A 19,097-nucleotide genomic window follows, 5' to 3' on the forward strand; every position below is an offset into this window, starting at 1 on the left:
AGGCAGGGCCTGTGGTGGGCTCCCGTGTTGTCGGCAGGCAGGGCCTGTGGTGGGCTCCCAGCATGAGCACTTCTGCTTTTTCTCTCGTACCTGCGCAGATACACGTGTGATATTTATCATACAGGTAAAGGAGTTCTGGGGAAATCCCTCTAAACCCTGAGGGTTCTATGCAGATACCAGCATGTCTGCAGGGCCATGTCATCTATGGTGTTGGGTGGCACTTTGTGGAGCGTTGTGACACCTGCGTGCCTAGTGATCACTGTTCATTTGCTCTGGGAGAGCAGAGAAGGATGCTTGCCTGTCCCTTTGTCTCCACAGCTTTGCCTTAGTGAACCGTTGCTTCGTGGGTGCTCAGTGTCACCTGGGGTCCACAGACTGGATAGAGACTTGAGCTGTTCAGTGCAATGAGTGGACACTCAGGGCCTCTGCCCATGTGATGGATAGTCCTCAGGATGTGAGGTCAGAAAGCTGGGCATAGGCACATCCTCCTCCAGCCTCACTGGGTTCCAAGAGCTAGCTTGGCCATAGTTACGCTTCCTAATGAGCCCTGTAAACAAGCTATTCCTCCACTGCCTTCTTGCCCCCGGCATCACAGGCTCTCCTACAGGTAAATGCTGCCTTTAAATACTGCTTCCAGGTGTGGGGCGCATCATCTCACCCAGCTGAAAGTAATGACAAACCACAGCTGCTCACTTCAAAGTAGAGGCACTGTAGGCCCTTAATAACGTGGCTTTCGGGTTTACAGAGGAAGCAGTAATGAAGGCAGCATGTTGTACTTTTTCATTCGTCTTATTGTGTGTGTCCGTCGGAGCGAGACTAATTGTGGTGTCTGTCGATGTGTTTGTGAGGGGCCAGTCATGCGCATGACACAGCCTTCACTCTGGCCTCCCAGACCGATGCCAGCAAGTGCTGCACAGCTGTCTCCAGTATCGATGGGCAGTCTGTCCAGATGACCAAGTGCACCTCCTGTTAATAATGCTATTACATGATAGCAATGATTGGGGTGACCCAGTCAAAGCTGATGAACCATCAGGATTAAACGGCTGGATAAAGCACCAGTGAGACACGGACCCTTCGCGTCGCTCGGAGCTGTGTGTATACTTGCTGTTATCAGCAAGGCTATTTCTCTCCAGTTTTCTAACAGAAATCGCTCGCAAATTTCTGAAAACCCTTGATAACGTGATCATCGAGGAACATCAGTAATAAAACCCGACCGTTTACTGTTTGTGTTCACTATTGGGATTCCTGGGCGCGCCTTCCTGTGTAGACGCCACACAGACTTCAGTCTGTCCTCAGGAGCCTGTGGATGCGATTTAGCTCAGATTCCCACTTGGTACACTGCACACTGCCTTTTTTTACCACGGTACTGTTGTTGGCAAACACATGGTTAATTTGGAATTGCTACAGGCTCAGTAATCAGTGACGTCATCATTTACAGTGTCCTCAGTACCAGAATGCGCCTTAGGCTAGACTTCATCTCAGGCACTTTGAACATGTTAGCAGGAGAAACCACTGCCTGGCAGAAGACATCAGGCTTGGTAAAGTGGAGGGCCAGTGAAAAAGAGGATGACCCTCAACAAGGTGGACTGCTACGGTGGGTACAACAATGGGCTCAAACGTAGCACTTTAGGGGATGATGCTGGACAGGGGAGTGTTTCGTTCTGGTGTATCTGGAGTTCCTTTGAGTTGGAACCAACTTGATGGCTCCAAACAACAAGAAGCCTCCTTTCAATTCTGGGTTATCTTATTGTATTTCAGCAAAAGTGGTCATGGGTCCTACGTTATTATGGGACCGACATGCATATTAACTTGCCATCACACTGTAGTGGACACCCCAGTCTCCCAACTTCCCACAGAGGCCCAGTGAGGCAGCCACACTGGGCATGGGGACTCTGTCTCAGAAAGGACAGCTGTGGTGGACGATGGGCAGAGAGATGTGTGCCCTAGGATGCCTGCAGCTCACAGTGTCCAGGCCTCAACACTGTGTGGACGCTGGACAGAGACATGGGCCCTAGAACACCTCCACCTCACAGGGAGAGCGACACAATTCTTACGTTCACTACACAGAACGTGTGCCGAGTAAATAAGCCCCGCCAGGGTTTGCTCATGTCTGAAGATTTCCATTCAACTCTTTACTTAACATTTTTAATTAAGGGAGAGGTTATTAGTTTTCATTTATTCAAAAAGTGTCTGCAGCGCCTGTCCTGGGTACAGAGTGGTGAGTGACAAGGCTGTCGTGCCTCATGGAGTCAGAGATGATGAAGAAACACCCAGCAGTGTGAGCAAGGAGGGCAAGTAGCGCCAAGAAGGGGAGAAAACTGTCGGGCCAGAGGACACAGACGTTTGGTCAGTCGTCAAGGAACCTTCTGGAGGCTCAATGGTGAGCTGAGGCAGGAAGGGGCATGTGTGCGAGTGTGCGTTTCCAGGCAGAGAGGACAGCAGCCAGGTCCTGAGAAGGGCCAGTCAGGTCTGATCCTTCTACTGGGCACTGGTTTATTGTTTTGTAATCGGTGCCATTGAATCAGTTCCAACTCACAGGGACCCTATAAAGGGTTTCTGAGGAATGGTTGGTATATTTGAACCACCGACCTGGCAGTTAGCAGTCTAGTACATATCCTACAATCTGTGGCAAGGTTTTAAAACCTTGTTCCTGAAGTTCTTTCCCTAATGAATCAAGACTTTCTTCTTTAACTAACCCAGCAACTTGGCTGGATTGCTGTTGTCAGTAACATGCTTCTTCCTCATTTGACATGATCTTTTTACCAGCCAAATGTCCATGGCATTGATTGGATTCGATTCTTCTTCTGATGTGACCATTCTCACTATACTTTTCAGAATGATTCCACCGTAAGGACTGTTTCTATGAATCATAAAATGTGTTACGTAACTCCTCAAAAGTCTGCTGTTTGGGGAAGGATTTTAGGAACTCCCCAGACCCGACATGGTCTTCAGAAACAGGGATACAGATATGTGCTGTTGTCCCTTATTTGCATAAGGGGTCGGTAGACTTGCTCCCTTATTGTCCACACATTGTCATTGTGTTTCTGTCTGTGGTGTTTCCAGGTGTGGGGAGCTCCTACCCAGTATTCCCATGCAGAAAGTCACTGGGACCGAGCCTGAGCTTGGGCTAGGAGGAGGTTTTCTCCATGTCTGCCTGGTACGGTGTTGTCAGATAGGCACTGGAGTGTTACCTGCAAGGTCAGCGGTTCAAACCCACTGAGCAATCCTTGGACACCCTATACAGGGTCTCTGTCTGTCAGAACTGACTGGCACTTTACAACACACAACATGTGACGGCTCGGATCACATGGAGAATGTTTTCTAGTGATAGTGTGTGCTCTGCATTTGTAGGGGGCTTGCTTCCTTTAGAGATACATATGTTTATTTTTTAATTGCTTAAATATCTTTAGGAAGAAAATAAGGTCAGATAACTGAAAATAGGTCAAGGTGCTATTCTCCGCAGGGTTTGTTCATTTCTCTCCTTTCATTTTTGTTTGACGTCAACAGATTGATTATTGCTGAACAATTAGAGTGTAATTCAGGTAAGGAATGTGCCCATGGACAGTCCACTCCCAATTACAAACAACGAGCTATTACAACCAAAAACCGTATTTGAAAATAAACATTAAATCTTTGATGTACCTAAATTGGTCTATCTTGGATTAGAAAAACAAGTTCATATATACGATAAAGAAACAGGTACATTCAACAGTTAGTACCCTAAAAGTTCCACATTTGTTGTTAAGTGCAGTTGAGTCGGTTCCGATTCATAGCATCCGTGTATTAGGGTTTCCAAGGAGCAGCTGGTGGGTTTGAACCCCCACTTTGCAGTCATTCGACGTTGCTGTCCTGTGCTTATCCCACAGTTGTGGCTGCTGTTGTTGAGTGTCATTGAGTTGATTCCAACCCATGGCAACCCTGTATAGGGTTTCTGAGGAGCAACTGGTAAGCTGGAACCGCTGACCTTGAGGTTCAAAGTGACTTTGCAGTCCAGCACATTAACCCACAGCACCACACCAGGACTCCGACAGTACCACGCCAAAACTCTGTATATTCTTATACAAAGTATTCCCATTGGTAGTTATTTGGTTATAGGTCTGATTCCAGAATTTTATATTCTTTCTGACTGCCTCACAGGGTCTCCAAGACTATCATCTCTACGGAGTCCTGGTGTGGCACTGTGGGTTAATGCACTGGACTGCAAAGTCAGGTTGAACCGCAAGGTTGACTGTTCAAGCTCACTAGTCGATCCTAGGAAACTCTTTACAGGGTCACTATGGGTCAGAACCGACTCGATGGCACTCAACGACAGCAATCTTTACAGGAACAGACTGCCACTCCTTTCTCTCACTGAGTCACTGGTGGGTTTGAACTACAGACCTTTTGATTTAAGAGCCAAGTACTAAACCACTATGTAATTGTACTCCTTCGTTTGATGCCACCAAAACCAATTTTGTACAAAACTGAGCACGTTACATGAGAACAGTAATTAAAGGTATTTTTTTTTTGTCTAAAAAATAAATAAAATTGAATACTCTTTATATATATATATACTTGGCATTGCGTAGAGAGCGAGGCCTCAGAATGGTTACTGATTAAAAACAATTGTCTGGATGCTGGGTGAGGAGGCATAAAGAACTAAACTGACTTTTGTTATAAGCTGCTATCTCAAATGGGTTGTGAAGCCAAGCATAAACTAAATAATACCCAGATGTGAGTCACCAAATATAGAATGCTGAGCTTCTGACGCAGCGCGGCACCGAAGAGATGAGCGGGTGCTAGCAGAAGATGCAATTTACAGGTCAGAACGTAATGGCAGCCTTTCACGACACAAATTGCGAATTAACCTTGCAAGTATTAGACCATGTGCAGCTGACAGAGGAGGAATGGTGTAGAGTCCCACTTTCATTTTGCATTTCAAATGGTGTTGCAGAGGTGCTCATTAGTCCCCCAGATGTGTTAGAACTCGGTATTGACGTCCTGCGTCTGTTTTTAGTCTGTAATTTAGAGTATATTGCTGTAAATTCTAGCACTGTATTATCGTCCCATGATTTTAGGATCTCAGTATATCTCGGTGTCTTAGTAACAAACCACAAGTCGGCAACTGAGGGCTCTAATTCCAGTCTCTTCCCCAGTGACTCACTACATTGTCACATTGGACATGTTGTAACTGTCCTTGGTGAGGGTGATGTAGTCAAACCCCCAGCCTAAACCAGAACCGCAGTACCAGGAATGCTGAGCAGTGCTGCTGCTGATAGCGACCCCCTTGGCATTAGTGGCAACAGCACCAAATTGTAACCTGCTCATGAGCTGTCAAATGAGGAGTCTGAATCAGGCAGAGTAGGGTGACTTGTGTCTAGGCCGCAGCCAGGACAGCTTGGGTGCTGGAGTGGCTCCCAGTGACAAGGCTGGGATCCCTGCAGACCTCTGCTGTTACGAGTGTCACATCCGTGCTGGCTACTGCCTGAGCCTCCGCTGCACTGCCTTGGAGCATGGGGACAAAGCAGTTACCTCATCCACCTTCTGTCCTGGCATGTCTCATTCTCTAGCCATTGTTGCAGGCTGGAAGCTGCTCTCTACCATGTGATTGTCCCTTTGTTGTTTTGTATCTTACTTAACGAATTAACCTTGGAAGCAGCAAATGACAGATTGTAGTAGGCAAATCTACTGCAGAAGACCTCTTTAAAGGGTTGTTTTTTTAAAAAAATAAGAAAGACGTCACTTTAAGGACTAAGCTGTGCCTGAGCCAAGTACCCCAGGGTATTTTCAGTCACCTCATACGCATGTGAGAACTGGACAATGAATAAGGTAGGCAGTGGAAGATTCTGGTATTGGGGAAGATGATACTAGCTGGCTAGCTGGAAGTGAAGAAGACTTAATATACTTCCTGATGAAGATCAGTGAGTACAGCCTTCAGTATGGATTGTACCTCAATGTCAAGAAAACAAAAATCTTTATCACAGAACCAATGAATAACCTGATAAATGGAAAAAAAAAAACAAAAAAACATTGATATTGTCAAAGACTTCATTCTGCTTGGTTCCACAGTCACCATTAATGGAACCAGCAGCCAGGTAATTCAACAACATATTGCAGTAGGCCCATTTGCTACACAAGTCCTCTCTAAAGTATTCAAGAGCAAAGGTCTTGGTTTGAGGACTGAGGTGGTGTGCCTGACTGGAGCCATGGTATTTTCAATAGCCTCCTATGCTGAACAGTGAATCAGGAAGGCTGAAGAAGAACGGATGTATGGGAGTTGTAGTATTAGAGAAGGGTGCTGAGGACCCCATGGACTTCCAGGAGGAGCAGGTCAGTGGTGGAGGAAGTTCAGCTGGAGTGCTCCGTAGAAGCCAGGACGGTGAGACTTCGTCTCTCATACTTCAGACATCATCAGGAGAGCCCAGTCCCTGGAGAAGGACATCATGCTTGTTAAAGTGAAGGGTCAGTGATAAAAGGAGGACACCCCCCCCCCCAACGAGGTGGATTGGCACAGTTGCAGCAGCATTGGGCTCGAGCGTAACAACAAGTGTGAGAATAGCACAGACTGACTGCTTCCTTCTATTTATTGTACATGTAACGGACTCCATGGGACCTAGTAACAACACCATTGGTGAGGAATGTTGACTGGATCGTACACATCTGTCTTGGAAGAAGTGCAGCCACAGTGTGCCTTACAAATGATGAGGATGAGACTTTTTCCAGAGGACCAGCCCCTGGACAAGGGACTCATGTTTGGTAAAGTAGACGACCAGCAAAACAAGAAGACCCTCAACCAAACGAATCACCACGGTTGCTACAGCAGTGATGGGCCTGTTTCTGTCTGTTGTATGAGGACATAGGCTTGTTGGGAGTTAGAACAAACTTGAAGACGCTGAAGAACAACAGCCAAATCAACTCCCAGTCGAGCTGATTTTGACTCAGAGACCCTGCGGAGGCTTCCCACACCGGAGCGCACAGCACTTTTTCCCCAGAACAGCCACGGCGGGGCTGTGGATTAATGTGTGGGACTGCAAAGTTGGTTTGAAGCACAAGGTCAGTGATTCAAGCTCGCCAGTTCCTCCTGGGAAACCCCATCTCAGGGTCAATATGGGTCAGAACCAACTCGACGGCACTTAACAAGACACGAAATCACTGAAATTAGAGTCCTCCAACTTTTCCGTCCTGCTATATCCTTGGGAATTTGTTTGCATCGTCTCAGTCTTAATGCATGTCTGCAAGTGTGCCTTCTGATGAAAAACGTGGTCCTCCAAGGAGCAAAGAATACTCACAAAGCCACCAGCTGTCCTCAGACGGAGCCAGGCTGGCCGTCCTCTGCGGCTGCGTCTCCTTCTAAAGTGAATCACACGGGCACACATTCACAACTTACCCCCATTTTATAGGAAATCCTGTACACTTTCACACACTGGCTGTTTTTCCCATTTTGTGAAAATATCCTGCTAAATGTGAAAGTTTCCTATTCTTTCTTTCTGCCTGGAATTGCTGCAACTAGGGTGTAAGACCCTGGAGGGAACACTGAGCTTCCAAGGCTGATTGGTGTGTGGAGGCAGGGGCTCCCATGAGCTAGTGCTCACAGTGACGTCAGCTGTGGTGTCATGTAAAGATGTGCTCAGAAGGACCACAGAATCGTATCCGTGGTGCTGAGGCCCCTGACTGCCTCGCCCTGCAAACCACTTCGTAGGCTGCTGACCACTTGGTGTTGTTGGTTTTCGCCAGGTAGCTCTTGTTCAGTGGACAGAGAGTGTAGGCCTCACCCTGGTCAACAGGGACCTGGCCTCCATGCAGCTGAAGACGCCCAGCGGACAGATTATGACTTACCACGTCCTGCAGGTGTTCCCCTTCACGTCAGAGAGCAAGCGCATGGGAGTCATCGTCAGGGTGAGTTCACACGTGGGGTCAGTGTCAGGGTGAGTTCACACGAGGTGGTCATCAGGGTGAGTGTACACGTGGGCTCATCGTCAGGGAGAGACACGCAGGGTCATCTTTGCCCTGAGCTCACTGCGCTGTGAGATTTACATGTGGCGGTAACTGTATGTGTCTGTGTTCAGAACCGCCATAAACATCAAAGTTATCAATTGACTCAACTGCAAGAGCTTTTGTTTTCTTTTGTTTGTCTGTGTTTTTCATGGAAAACTCGTCATTTCTGACAGAGAAGCTGGTAAGGCCCTGCAGTCAGCAGCAGTGGGGTGACCAGGTCCCCAGAACATGCGGGCACAGTCAGTAAAGTGGTAGCTTGGTTTTTAAAATCAGTAGGTTGCTTTCTTACCGCAATATTGGATCTCACAATGCTTTATGACCATGAAGCTGCTGAAATAGACCTCTGTCAAAGGTTCTGGCAAGTGCCAAAACTATACTTGAAAGCTGGCTAAACAAGGACGCATGAGATGCGGTGTGAGAACCGAGGGTACACCTGTCCACCTGGAGCCCAGGTCGTAGACAGAGCACACGTGACCCAGATGGTGGGTGGCCTGGGAGGGAGGAGCCAGCTGACTGCCTGCCTGCCTTTGTTTTCACGCTTCCCTAGGATGAGTCCACGGCAGAAATCACGTTTTACATGAAGGGCGCTGATGTTGCTATGTCCCCCATTGTGCAGTACAATGACTGGCTGGAAGAGGAGGTAAGACAGCTACTTAACCTCGAACATCGTGTGCAGGTGTGTTTACCAGGCTCGGTGGGCAGGCGGCAGGAAAGCAGTGCCCTTCCCCTAACCTGAGCACATGGTCATTCTAGCCATCTAGTCAGGATACTAATACATTGCTAAGCAAGACAGTATTATCCACGTTACTGGAAAGGATTACCATTCGTAGTCGCAAAGGCAGAGAAGATAGGAGCTTTTTGATTGTCAATGCTTTTGTGTAAATAAGGATTATTTTTGTTTTTTGCGTGAATACCTGTAGAAGTATATAAATTATTCCTTATGAAAAATATTCTATATAGAACAGTGGGAAAATGGGAAACATAAGTAACTGTCCACCAAAAATGTTGACATCTTGTGGAGCTGTAAGATCAGCACTGGACTGTCAACAACAAGGTCGGCAGTTCAAACCCACCCGCTGCTCCTCGGAAACCCTATACAGGGTTGCTGAGTTGGAACCGACTTGACAGCTTGCAACAACAACAATATAGCCAAAGTTACTTTTTTACTACAGTATTTTATTTTGTAACCAGAATCCTATAAGTTTAATGTAACACTGATTTATACATTTCAGAAAAACAAAAGCAGTGACATCAAGTCACTTCATACTCACAGAAGCCTGTGTAGGGCTCTGAGACCACAGTAAGCCTTTACCAGGGCAGGGAGCTTCATCTTTCTCCCAAGGAGTGACTGGTGGGCTTGAGCTGCACTTTGCAGTTAACCGTCTAACCCGTAGCATCACCAGACCGTCTTAGTTTCTTCTAGAAATAAACAATCAGGTACAAACGTTATTGTTAGATGCTGTGCAGTTGTTTCCATCTCCAAGTGGCCCTGCCCCACCCTCACAGTCCTGTGGTATGTGAGTTCGTTCTCACACGTCCCCAGCTGTATGACTTGTTTGGGTCTAGGCTCATGCAGCCCTGCTGTGCATTGTTGCAACGTCTGTACCGCCAGAGGATTGGCGATTAGGTGGAGCTATGAAGACGGTGCTCTTCACTGCGACTGTCTCCTTGGACATCGAGAATGGTCAGAGCGCACAGAGGCACGTGATCACCATCACGTTCATAGTAGCATTGGCAATATGAATCAATATCCCCTCCAGGGCACTTTGATTTAATCAGGGACATGAATAAATTAAACTCCCTGAAGACATAGTAAAATGCCATAAAAATTACTTTGGGTCATAATGACGTGCAATTAATTGGAAAATACTTGTTTAATTTATTTAGCATTATGAGGTCAAATCAATAAGTGTCTTGCAACAGACAGTACCAGATTGCTTGTCACAAAGATAACTTTATTAAAAACCCCACGTACATTCATTTTCTCAGTGCTGTCTTTCCATGGAGAATTCTCGCAACGCTCCTCCAATTTCTTTGTTCGAATGAGAGTGATCTGCAGCAGTGCTCTCAGAGAAAGGGCCGATCTCAGATCCCGTGTCCTCAGTGCATGTGACTCCTCTTCTCCACCAGGAAAAAGAGGAGGTACACAAACGCATACTTGTCACTCATCATATCACAGAAAGGCGTAAGCACCAGAGGAAAGTATTTATTGCAAGCAAACTTACAATGCCCCTCGCTTTCTGGACGAGCGGATTGTGGAGCTATAAGGCCTGCTCACCTTTGAACACAGGTGACGTCAGACCGCAGGCACACTGCTACAGATGAGACAGGTGGTCCAAAATGGGGCACCTGGAAGCTAGAGCTGAGAGTGAAGCAGCCAGCTGGTCTGCAGTACGGAGAGGCATGCGTGAACTCCCAAACTTGAACTAGTACCCATTTGACCTAGCGTGGATGGCTAGCTGGCAGAACTTAACTAGATGAAGATAAAGATGCTTGATACTGTGAGCAAATATAAATTACTGTCATTTGATGAACTGGACCTTTTGCTTATAGATGCAGTTGCTCAAAAGTCCAACTGAAATGGAAAGACTCTTCATATCACGGATCACACTTGTTTTCCCAATGCTCTGGGTTGACAGGGAAAGGCAATTTTGAAATTGGTACTATCAAAAACGGGGGTCTCTAGAGGCACAAGTGGCTAGCTTACAAGCTTTCCCGAGTGTGCTTAGTTTTAGAATGAGGAATCCCCACTGAAAAACTTTCCTCTTTACCACAGAGATCTGGTGAAAGGGAGTGGGAGATGATGCTGACAGGCTTTAATGATTCAGGAGTCATTGCGATGGCCACATCTTAATTGTAGAAGACGTGTAAATACAAGGAGGGAGTAGTTAATCTTTCATTGCAGAACAGAGGACCATCAAGAAAAAGAGCATTACTGGAGCGTGAGACCCTCCCCAGAAAGGTGTCAACAGCAGAGACTGGCAGAGACGATGGCGTCGAGACAGAGCTGGAGCAGCTGCGGACTTGGAGCCCAAGGACTGAGATGGACTGTGTGCCGGCAGGCAGGCAGTTGCCTTGCAAAATGTGCCCTTGGAACATATATGTTTGTTTTATATGCACACATCAGCTATTTTTGCTTTATTGATCTGTGGGAAATAGATGTAAAAGGGAAGCCAAGGGAAGAAATCAGGATAATTGTTGTTATCATTTAGATGAAACAAAACGTATGATTAGTTGAAAGTAAAGCTGATGATCTTGTCTTAAACGTCAATCAATTCACTATGGAAAGTTTAAAAAAAAAAAGGCCATATAGATAGGAGGGGGCTAAGCCACAATTTAAGATACCCTCTGTGCTTACTTCTACACGGATGGTCCTCTGTGTTCACAGCCGCAGCTTACTTCTCTATTGTACATAACAAGGGGATACCAAATGGTTTGAAATCAGGGTTGTATCCTTTCCCCATGTTTACTCAGTCTTCGTAGTACTTATTCCATTATATACTGAGCACATAATCTGAGAAGCTGGAATATATGAAGAAGAACACAGCATCAGGATTGGAGGAATGCTCATTGACAACCGGAAACATGCAGATGACACAAGCTTCCTGGCTTGAAAGTGAAGAGAACTTGAAGCGTTGACTGATGAAAATCAAAGACTACAGCCTTCCGTGTGGATTGCACCTCAGTGTAAAGAAAACAGCTAGACCAATAAGCAACATCATGATTGACGTAGAAAAGGTGGAGGTGGTCAAAAGTTTCATTTTACCTGGACCCGTGATCAATACTTGTAGAAGCAGCAATCAAGAAATCAAATGACATATTGCATTTGGCAAATGTACAAAAGACCTCTTGAAAACGTTCAGGAGCAAAGATACCAGTTTGAGGGCTAAGGTGCACCTGGCCAAGCCATGGTATTTTCAGTAGTCTCATGTGCATGTGAGAGTCAGACAATGTATAAAGAAGACCACACAAGAACTACTACGTTTGAATTACAGTGTTGGAAGAGAACATTGAATATAAACGGACAGACAAACAAACAGATCTGTGTTGAAGAAGTACAACCAAAATGCTCCTTAGAAGCCAGGATGGTAAGACTCCGTCTCTTATACTTTGGACTTTTTATCAGGAGGAAGTAAAGAAGGACATCATGCTTAGTAAAGTGGGGGGTCAGCAGAAAACAGAAAGACTTCCAACAAGACGGATTTGCATTGTGATTGCCACAATTGTGAGGGCGGTGCAGGGCTGGACAGTGTTTTGTTCTGTTGTGCATGGGGTCACGATGAGTCAAAACTGACACCCCACACCAGTGTTGCTCACAGCCACAGCCTTTCCCTGCTCATCAGAAGCTCCTACCCCTATTTTGTGAAATTCTCTGGTATTTCAAGGCAGTAGTGGCCACCATGGGTTCTCTTAGTGCTACAAGTGCCAAAAAGCTCTCACAGAGTTGTTATGGTTTGAAACCGCACCTCTGGTGTCACGGGGGTCAGGCACTCGGCTACTGAATGACAGGGTTAGGGTTCAAACCCACCCTCTGCTCTGTGCCAGCTGGGTCCTACACTGCAGTTCAGCTCAGTCCTGGGGTCGGAATGTGCTCGATGCCACACAGCAACAACGGCACTCGAAGGGAGCCAACGAGAGCAGCAGGAACCCTGTGGCCTGGCTCTCCGGCACCCTTGGACCCTGTGTCCTGCTGCCCATACTGCAAGCTCGGATAGCCACTCAACGACTGGCTGATTTAGCCCCAAGGACAACCCTATGACTGGGGCCTTTTCCTGATGCAGGAAGGTTAGGTAGTAACCACGGAAGGAGCTGGTGGGGAATGGAGCCTGGGGTCCACGGGGTCAGCAGAGAGGGAGGCATCTCGGGAATGGCATTGGGCTGCCTCCACCTCACCCCGCACTGGAGTGGGTAGCCTGCTTGTGACCAGGAGTTTTGTCTCTCCCAGTGTGGGAACATGGCTCGGGAAGGCCTGCGCACGCTGGTGGTCGCTAAGAGGGCGCTAACGGAGGAGCAGTACCAGGACTTTGAGGTGCGTTCATCTGACCGTCAGCTCTGCCAGGACCTCAGTCCCTTCCCGTCCAGAGGCAGCTGGACACAGCGGGGCTTTCTGTCAGCATTCAGTCAGCTCAGGGCTGGAGGCCCAGCTCCCGGAAGTTGTCCCCCCAACCCCGACCCATGGCTTGGTCCTTCCCCTTAGCAAACATGTCCTGGAGCTTACACTCCCCCCAGAGCCTGGTCCCCCCTCTGCACACAAGTCCTGGTCCTCACTCCTCCCTGCCCCAGAGCCTGGTCCCCGCTCTGCACACAAGTCCTGGTCCTTACTCCCCGCCACCCCCAGAGCCTGGTCCCCCCTCTGCACACAAGTCCTGGTCCTCACTCCCCCCGCCCCAGAGCCTGGTCCCCCCTCTGCACACAAGTCCTGGTCCTCCCTCCCCGCCACCCCCAGAGCCTGGTCCCCGCTCTGCACACAAGTCCTGGTCCTCACTCCCCCCACCCCAGAACCTGGTGCCCCCTCTGCATACAAGTCCTGGTGCTTAACCCCTGAATCAGGCACACAGTGTAGGTACTAATGGCCCCCATTAGTACTGTGTCCCTTGTCCCCCCCAGAGCCGGTACAGCCAGGCCCGGCTGAGTCTGCACGACCGCTCGCTGAAAGTGGCCGCCGTGGTGGAGAGTCTGGAGCGGGAGATGGAGCTGCTATGCCTGACGGGGGTCGAGGACCAGCTGCAGGCCGACGTGCGGCCTACCCTGGAGATGCTGCGGAATGCAGGGATCAAGGTACCAGGGTCCCCCGGGGCATCATGACGCCATCCTCCGCACCTGACGAAGGTGATCGCTGTGGGGCTCTGCAGACACTGGGGTCTACAGCCCTCACTCCCTGTCACACTGCCAACAGGAGTGGATTCAGGGAGTTACCTTGAATCAGGCTGATTCCAAAGAACTTGACATTTTCCCCATGAGGGTGAGTGAGAACGTACTGTTAGCACCGGTAAACTTCGTGCGTTGTAGTTGGGTGCCGACGAGTCGGTTCTGACGCCTAGTGACCCTAAGCCAACAGAACGAAGCGTTGGGCCCCACACCATCCTCACAATGACTTTGCGCCCGCTGTGGCTGCTGCCCACGTGTCAGTCCGTGTCATTGCGGCAGTCGTCGTCTTTGGGTACCTTCCACTTCACCAAGCATGATGACATTTTCCAGGGACTGTTCCCTCCTGACAACATGTCCAAAGTACAAGAGACAACGTCTTCCAAGACAGATACTTGGTCTTCTAGCAGTCCAACGCTGCAATTCCAATGCATCGGTTCTTGTGCAGTCTTCTTACTCGGTGTCCGGCTCTCACGTGCATTTCAGGTCATTGCAGCGCACCTTAGTCCTCAGAGTGCCGTCTGCTCAGGTAGCACATTTTGCCTAATGCGGGACATACCTGCATGGGATCTAGTCCAAACACTAGGCTTTAAAACACGTCTCTGCCATCAGTGGAAGACGACAGACAAGTCCTCTCAGGAATGCACTTGTCTGAGTCTCTAGCGTGTCTGCACACTAAGAAAGGATGTTTTTTGTGCCATGGAAAAATGTGATTTTGAGGTCACGGTAAAAACAAGTGTTTAACAAAACTCAAGTGGGCATCTTCCCAAATCATTGAAACTTGGTTTCGATAGTTATGGAATGTTGCCTCACATGAAACAACAGTTTTTAAATGGATCAAGCGTTTTAAAGAGTGGGTAGGCCTCAGAGCTGCGTGACCTGGCGAAGGAGTCCATGGGCCTCCATGGAGGCTTCCACTGTGGCATGTGTGTAATGAAGGCTTATGTAGCAGTGCTTTCTGACACACTGTGTACATTTGACAGGAGACACAATGAGGCTAAGGTTGTTCATAAACGTCCTGTATTTAGTTCTGTCAGGCTCTCGGCTACCCTAGAGATTTACAGCCTGGGAAACCCTGTACCAGTGGCTGTGAGTCGGAACTGATTCATCAGCACCTAACTAACACCAGCTTATCTTTGAGGTAGTTATGTACTCACATTCTTGGGGTCCTAGTGTGGCTCTGGGGAATAAGTACTGGACCACAAGGTCGGCGGTTCAAACTCACCAGCTGCTCCTCAGAAACCCTATACAAGGCCTCTATGAGCTGGAGCAGCTCGGTGGCACCAGCTCACACGGTTCCACACTTGAACGGTCTCTTACCCAGGATCCACCCTCTCAGGTGACTCCTTCCAGCGGCATCTGAGCTCAGTGAGCCCAGTCTCAAAGTGCCACAAACCCTAACCCCAGGCTCCTTTGGGAGCCGTGTGTCTGGAAGTAGGCCTTGAGCTGGGTTGGTTGCTGGCATTGCCATGATCAGGCCATGAGGCCACAGTCCCTGCTCTCACTCGCTTCTCCTGCACAACACCCGGCCTCTTGCATTCAGCGCTTTAACTTTCACAGATATGGATGCTGACAGGAGACAAACTCGAGACAGCTACGTGCATCGCCAAAAGTTCACACCTGGTTTCACGGACACAGGACATCCATGTTTTCAGACCTGTAAGTGCATCTGCATGGTGAACTGTCCAAATACTTTCTCTGAGAAGGCGTGTGCTCTGTACCTGATTTGTAAGAAAAACTGTTAATTCCATTTATAAAAAGGAACGTTCATGGACAGTTGACCCCCATTAGTTAGATCCGAGCAGCGTGATCAGAAAGCTGCTCTGCGGCATACACGACTTCAGAGTACTCCTGTCCTGTGGGATTATTAAGGAGCCTGCTAGCTTAGTGGTTTAAGCGTTGGAGGTTCAAGACCACCAAGTCACTCGGCAGGAGAACGATGAGCCATTCTGCTCCCATAAAGGTTTACCGTCTCGGAAGCCCCATGGAGCAGTTCTGTTCCGTCCTGTACGGTCACTCTGAGGTGGAATTGATGCAATGCTGATCCTGTTTACTAGTCACTAAATGTGTGCTTTACAATGCAGGTGGTACATTCCTTTCTGTTCAAATTCCATCTTTCCACCATTGTGTAACATTCACGGAGTGTTTCAGACACACTTCTCAGCTCAACACAGAAGAGTGTTGCTTATCTGCCACCAGTTTCAAATGAAGTGTTTTCCCTTAATTAGTCCATGGCAAATTAATAGAAATTATCTAAATTTATGTGTACTGTATATATTAGTTACAACTGAAAATTTAATTCCAACAAAAATTCTGTGGTTCATGATTGATGTTGGGCTAACAGACATTATATGTCTAAGTATGTGCACCTACTGAGACAGTGATTTGAATATAATTTGCATGTGAATGTCATTTGCTGTGAAGCCTTAGCTTCACAAATCAGGGCCTGGGCCTGAAGAGGACTATTTGCAATTCAATTATTAATGTTTCTGATGAAACTTCAGATCAACTTTGTGGACTTTTCAGTGTTAGAGTGCCTCAGTTTTTCATCATCAAATCCCTCTATTTGCAGATGAGTTCAAGATTGTTAATTTGCACCACATGAAATTTTATGTTCCTTGTGGTGGTGTGGTGGGCTGTGTGCCGTGGAGTCGGTTCCGACTCATTTCTGAGGCTGTAAATCTTTATGGGAGCAGAAAGCCTCATCTTTCTCCCATGGAACAGCTGGTAGTTTTGAACTACTGACCTTGCGGTTCACAGCCCGATTCATAACCACTACACTACCAGAGCTCCCCTATGCTATATCATTTCTTTTATGCCCCATAACATCTCTACAGAAAGAACATCAAAAACCAGCATATCTGTTTCTTAAGTGTCTTCAGTTCTAAAATTGGTAAGTGGGATTGCAAGATTATAGCTTAATTTTATTCTTTGAAGTTTTTTTTTAATCCTTCAGCTTCTAAACAAAACCCATGGCAGAGACCCCTGAAGCAATTTGATGAAGGTATTTTTACGTCCTTTAGCATATTTGGAAAAGTGGCTTATTGAAACCAAACCTGGACTTTAGATGTTTCTGTCTCTTGGCCTCTGATGGTCCGTGCCTACGTGCCACTCTGCCTGCCCATCACTCTGTGAGGTACAATCCCGTGTAAAGGCCTGAAGCGAACTGTCAGTCATTATCCTAAAGTCCCATGGCCATCCCTTCATTGGAGTGGTGGGCGCATGTGCTGGATCTGTGACAAGCCAGCGTCTTGTTTCCACGGCGTCTCCCTGTCCCTCACAGGCGGTGGTGTCAGACCATCTGTCTGTCCTGTGAGCCCCTAACAGACCCTGTTAATATGGACTCTCTGCCCACAAAGGTGACAAACCGGGGTGAGGCCCACCTGGAGCTGAACGCCTTCAGAAGGAAGCATGACTGTGCTCTCGTCATCTCAGGAGACTCCTTGGAGGTAGGTGGTGACCCTGTGGATGCCGGGCTCTACTATTTCTGTCTCGTTTTTAACATTCAAGAGGGCCCCAGAGAAAAGTGGGGTTCAATGATAATGGGACTTTTCCAGATTTTGAAGCCCCCTGGATGTGCATCAGGCAAGTGTCATTATGGGAGCCGCTGAGCAGCCTGAGATGATGTTTCCCCCCCTTTTACTGTGGGATTGTGGGTAGACCACAGGCCATTATTCTTTCCAAGGTTCTATAGCTGGCCCTGGTGTGGTGCTGTAGGATAAGCACAGGACTGCTCACCTCAGGGCAGCTACTCCTGCTAAGGGTCCCAGTCTCGGAACCCCTAAGCAGTAGCTCTGCAGAGACCGTCCCAGTCAGAACTGACTTGAGGGGTGTGCATTTGGACTTCCACTGGGTGGCCCTGCCCTCTCGCAATAGTCCCACAGTGCAGTGTTGGTGTCCCTTGTGGGTGCTATGGGTACCCTGGCCTGTGTTTTCAGCAGACAGGCCATAGCTTGGCGTCAGATAGCCCACACTCACCTTCATTTATTCCACTGATTCCTGGTGGGTGGGTGAGATGCCTGCATCTGTCTTCCTCCCTCCTCCAGCTGCCGTCCTGAGGGGCCAGCAGCACTGCCCCGTCTGCACCCCCCACACTGTCCCGGCAGCTGGATGGAGGATTCCTGTGAGCAGGGCTCTGTGTTCTAGGTCTGCCTGAAGTACTACGAACATGAGTTTGTGGAGCTGGCCTGCCAGGGCCCAGCCGTGGTCTGCTGCCGCTGCTCGCCCACCCAGAAAGCCCACATCGTGAAGCTCTTGCAGCAGCACACACACAAGCGCACGTGTGCTGTCGGTGAGCCGGGCCGGGGCTGTGGGGCCGGGTAGATGGTCAGGGGTTCTAGGACCCTGAGGAAAAAAGGCCTGAAAGTCCACGGAGCCCAGTTCTCCACGGACAGACACGGTCGCCCGTCGGGAGTCTGAGTCCCTTCGATGGTGTGTAACAGTAGAGCAGGACAGTGTGCGCTGACGTGCTGTCTCTAACTATGATGCTTCCCCAGGTGACGGTGGGAACGATGTCAGCATGATCCAGGCAGCCGACTGTGGGATCGGAATTGAGGGCAAGGTAGGTTCCCTCCCTGCCTGGTGGCCCACGCCCCCACCCCGACCACTTGGGTCAGAATGTTCCGATGGCTTGGAAGTCGTCTCCTCCTTCCAGCAGCGGTTCCCTGCCACAGCTCGCTCACCTGACACAACGCTGTGGATGGAGCCCCAGGGCCGAGCCTGTGTCTGTCTGCCCAGAGAGACTGAGCCCCTGGGCCTCAGAGATCAGATGTCTCAGGACACATGTGCTGGCTCTATGTATGCTTTCTGTCTCTCCCACGTGTCATATGTCAGCACACATGTCCCAGTACGGTGCGTGTGAATAGTGTCTGCACATGTCCGTCCTAGGAGGGAAAGCGTGAGAGGTGTCTGCACACTCAGGTCCCTGGAGCGCACGTGTGAACCTTGTCAGCACCCGCGTCCTGAGAGGCACATGTGAGCTCTGCAGAGGAGGCTCAGGTCCTCCCACGTCCGTCTGACCATGCAGTTCTGAGTGGAGAGTGTGTTGCTGTTCGTGCTCACACTGAAAGGCCCCTCTGTCCACAGGAGGGGAAGCAGGCTTCCCTGGCGGCCGACTTCTCCATTACCCAGTTCAAGCACCTCGGGCGGCTGCTCATGGTCCACGGCCGAAACAGCTACAAGCGCTCCGCAGCGCTGGGCCAGTTTGTCATGCACAGGGGCCTCATCATCTCCACCATGCAGGTGTGCGGGGTGGGGAC

General features: G+C 48.8%; 1 protein-coding gene across 1 annotated transcript in view; it reads left to right on the forward strand.

Annotated features, from left to right (window-relative positions):
• ATP9B (ATPase, class II, type 9B) overlaps window positions 1–19,097 on the forward strand; it is a 255,515-nt gene that overhangs the window by 222,811 nt on the left and 13,607 nt on the right. The window contains exons 16-24 of the mRNA XM_006875888.1: window positions 7,714–7,875; window positions 8,522–8,614; window positions 12,920–13,003; window positions 13,582–13,752; window positions 15,400–15,498; window positions 17,199–17,288; window positions 17,986–18,130; window positions 18,336–18,400; window positions 18,925–19,080. Of these exons, the coding sequence (XP_006875950.1) occupies window positions 7,714–7,875; window positions 8,522–8,614; window positions 12,920–13,003; window positions 13,582–13,752; window positions 15,400–15,498; window positions 17,199–17,288; window positions 17,986–18,130; window positions 18,336–18,400; window positions 18,925–19,080 (1,065 nt within the window). The remainder of the gene's footprint in view (window positions 1–7,713; window positions 7,876–8,521; window positions 8,615–12,919; window positions 13,004–13,581; window positions 13,753–15,399; window positions 15,499–17,198; window positions 17,289–17,985; window positions 18,131–18,335; window positions 18,401–18,924; window positions 19,081–19,097) is intronic.

The sequence above is a fragment of the Chrysochloris asiatica genome, unplaced genomic scaffold, assembly GCF_000296735.1.
Source record: "Chrysochloris asiatica unplaced genomic scaffold, ChrAsi1.0 scaffold00345, whole genome shotgun sequence".
Classification (NCBI taxonomy): domain Eukaryota; kingdom Metazoa; phylum Chordata; class Mammalia; order Afrosoricida; family Chrysochloridae; genus Chrysochloris; species Chrysochloris asiatica.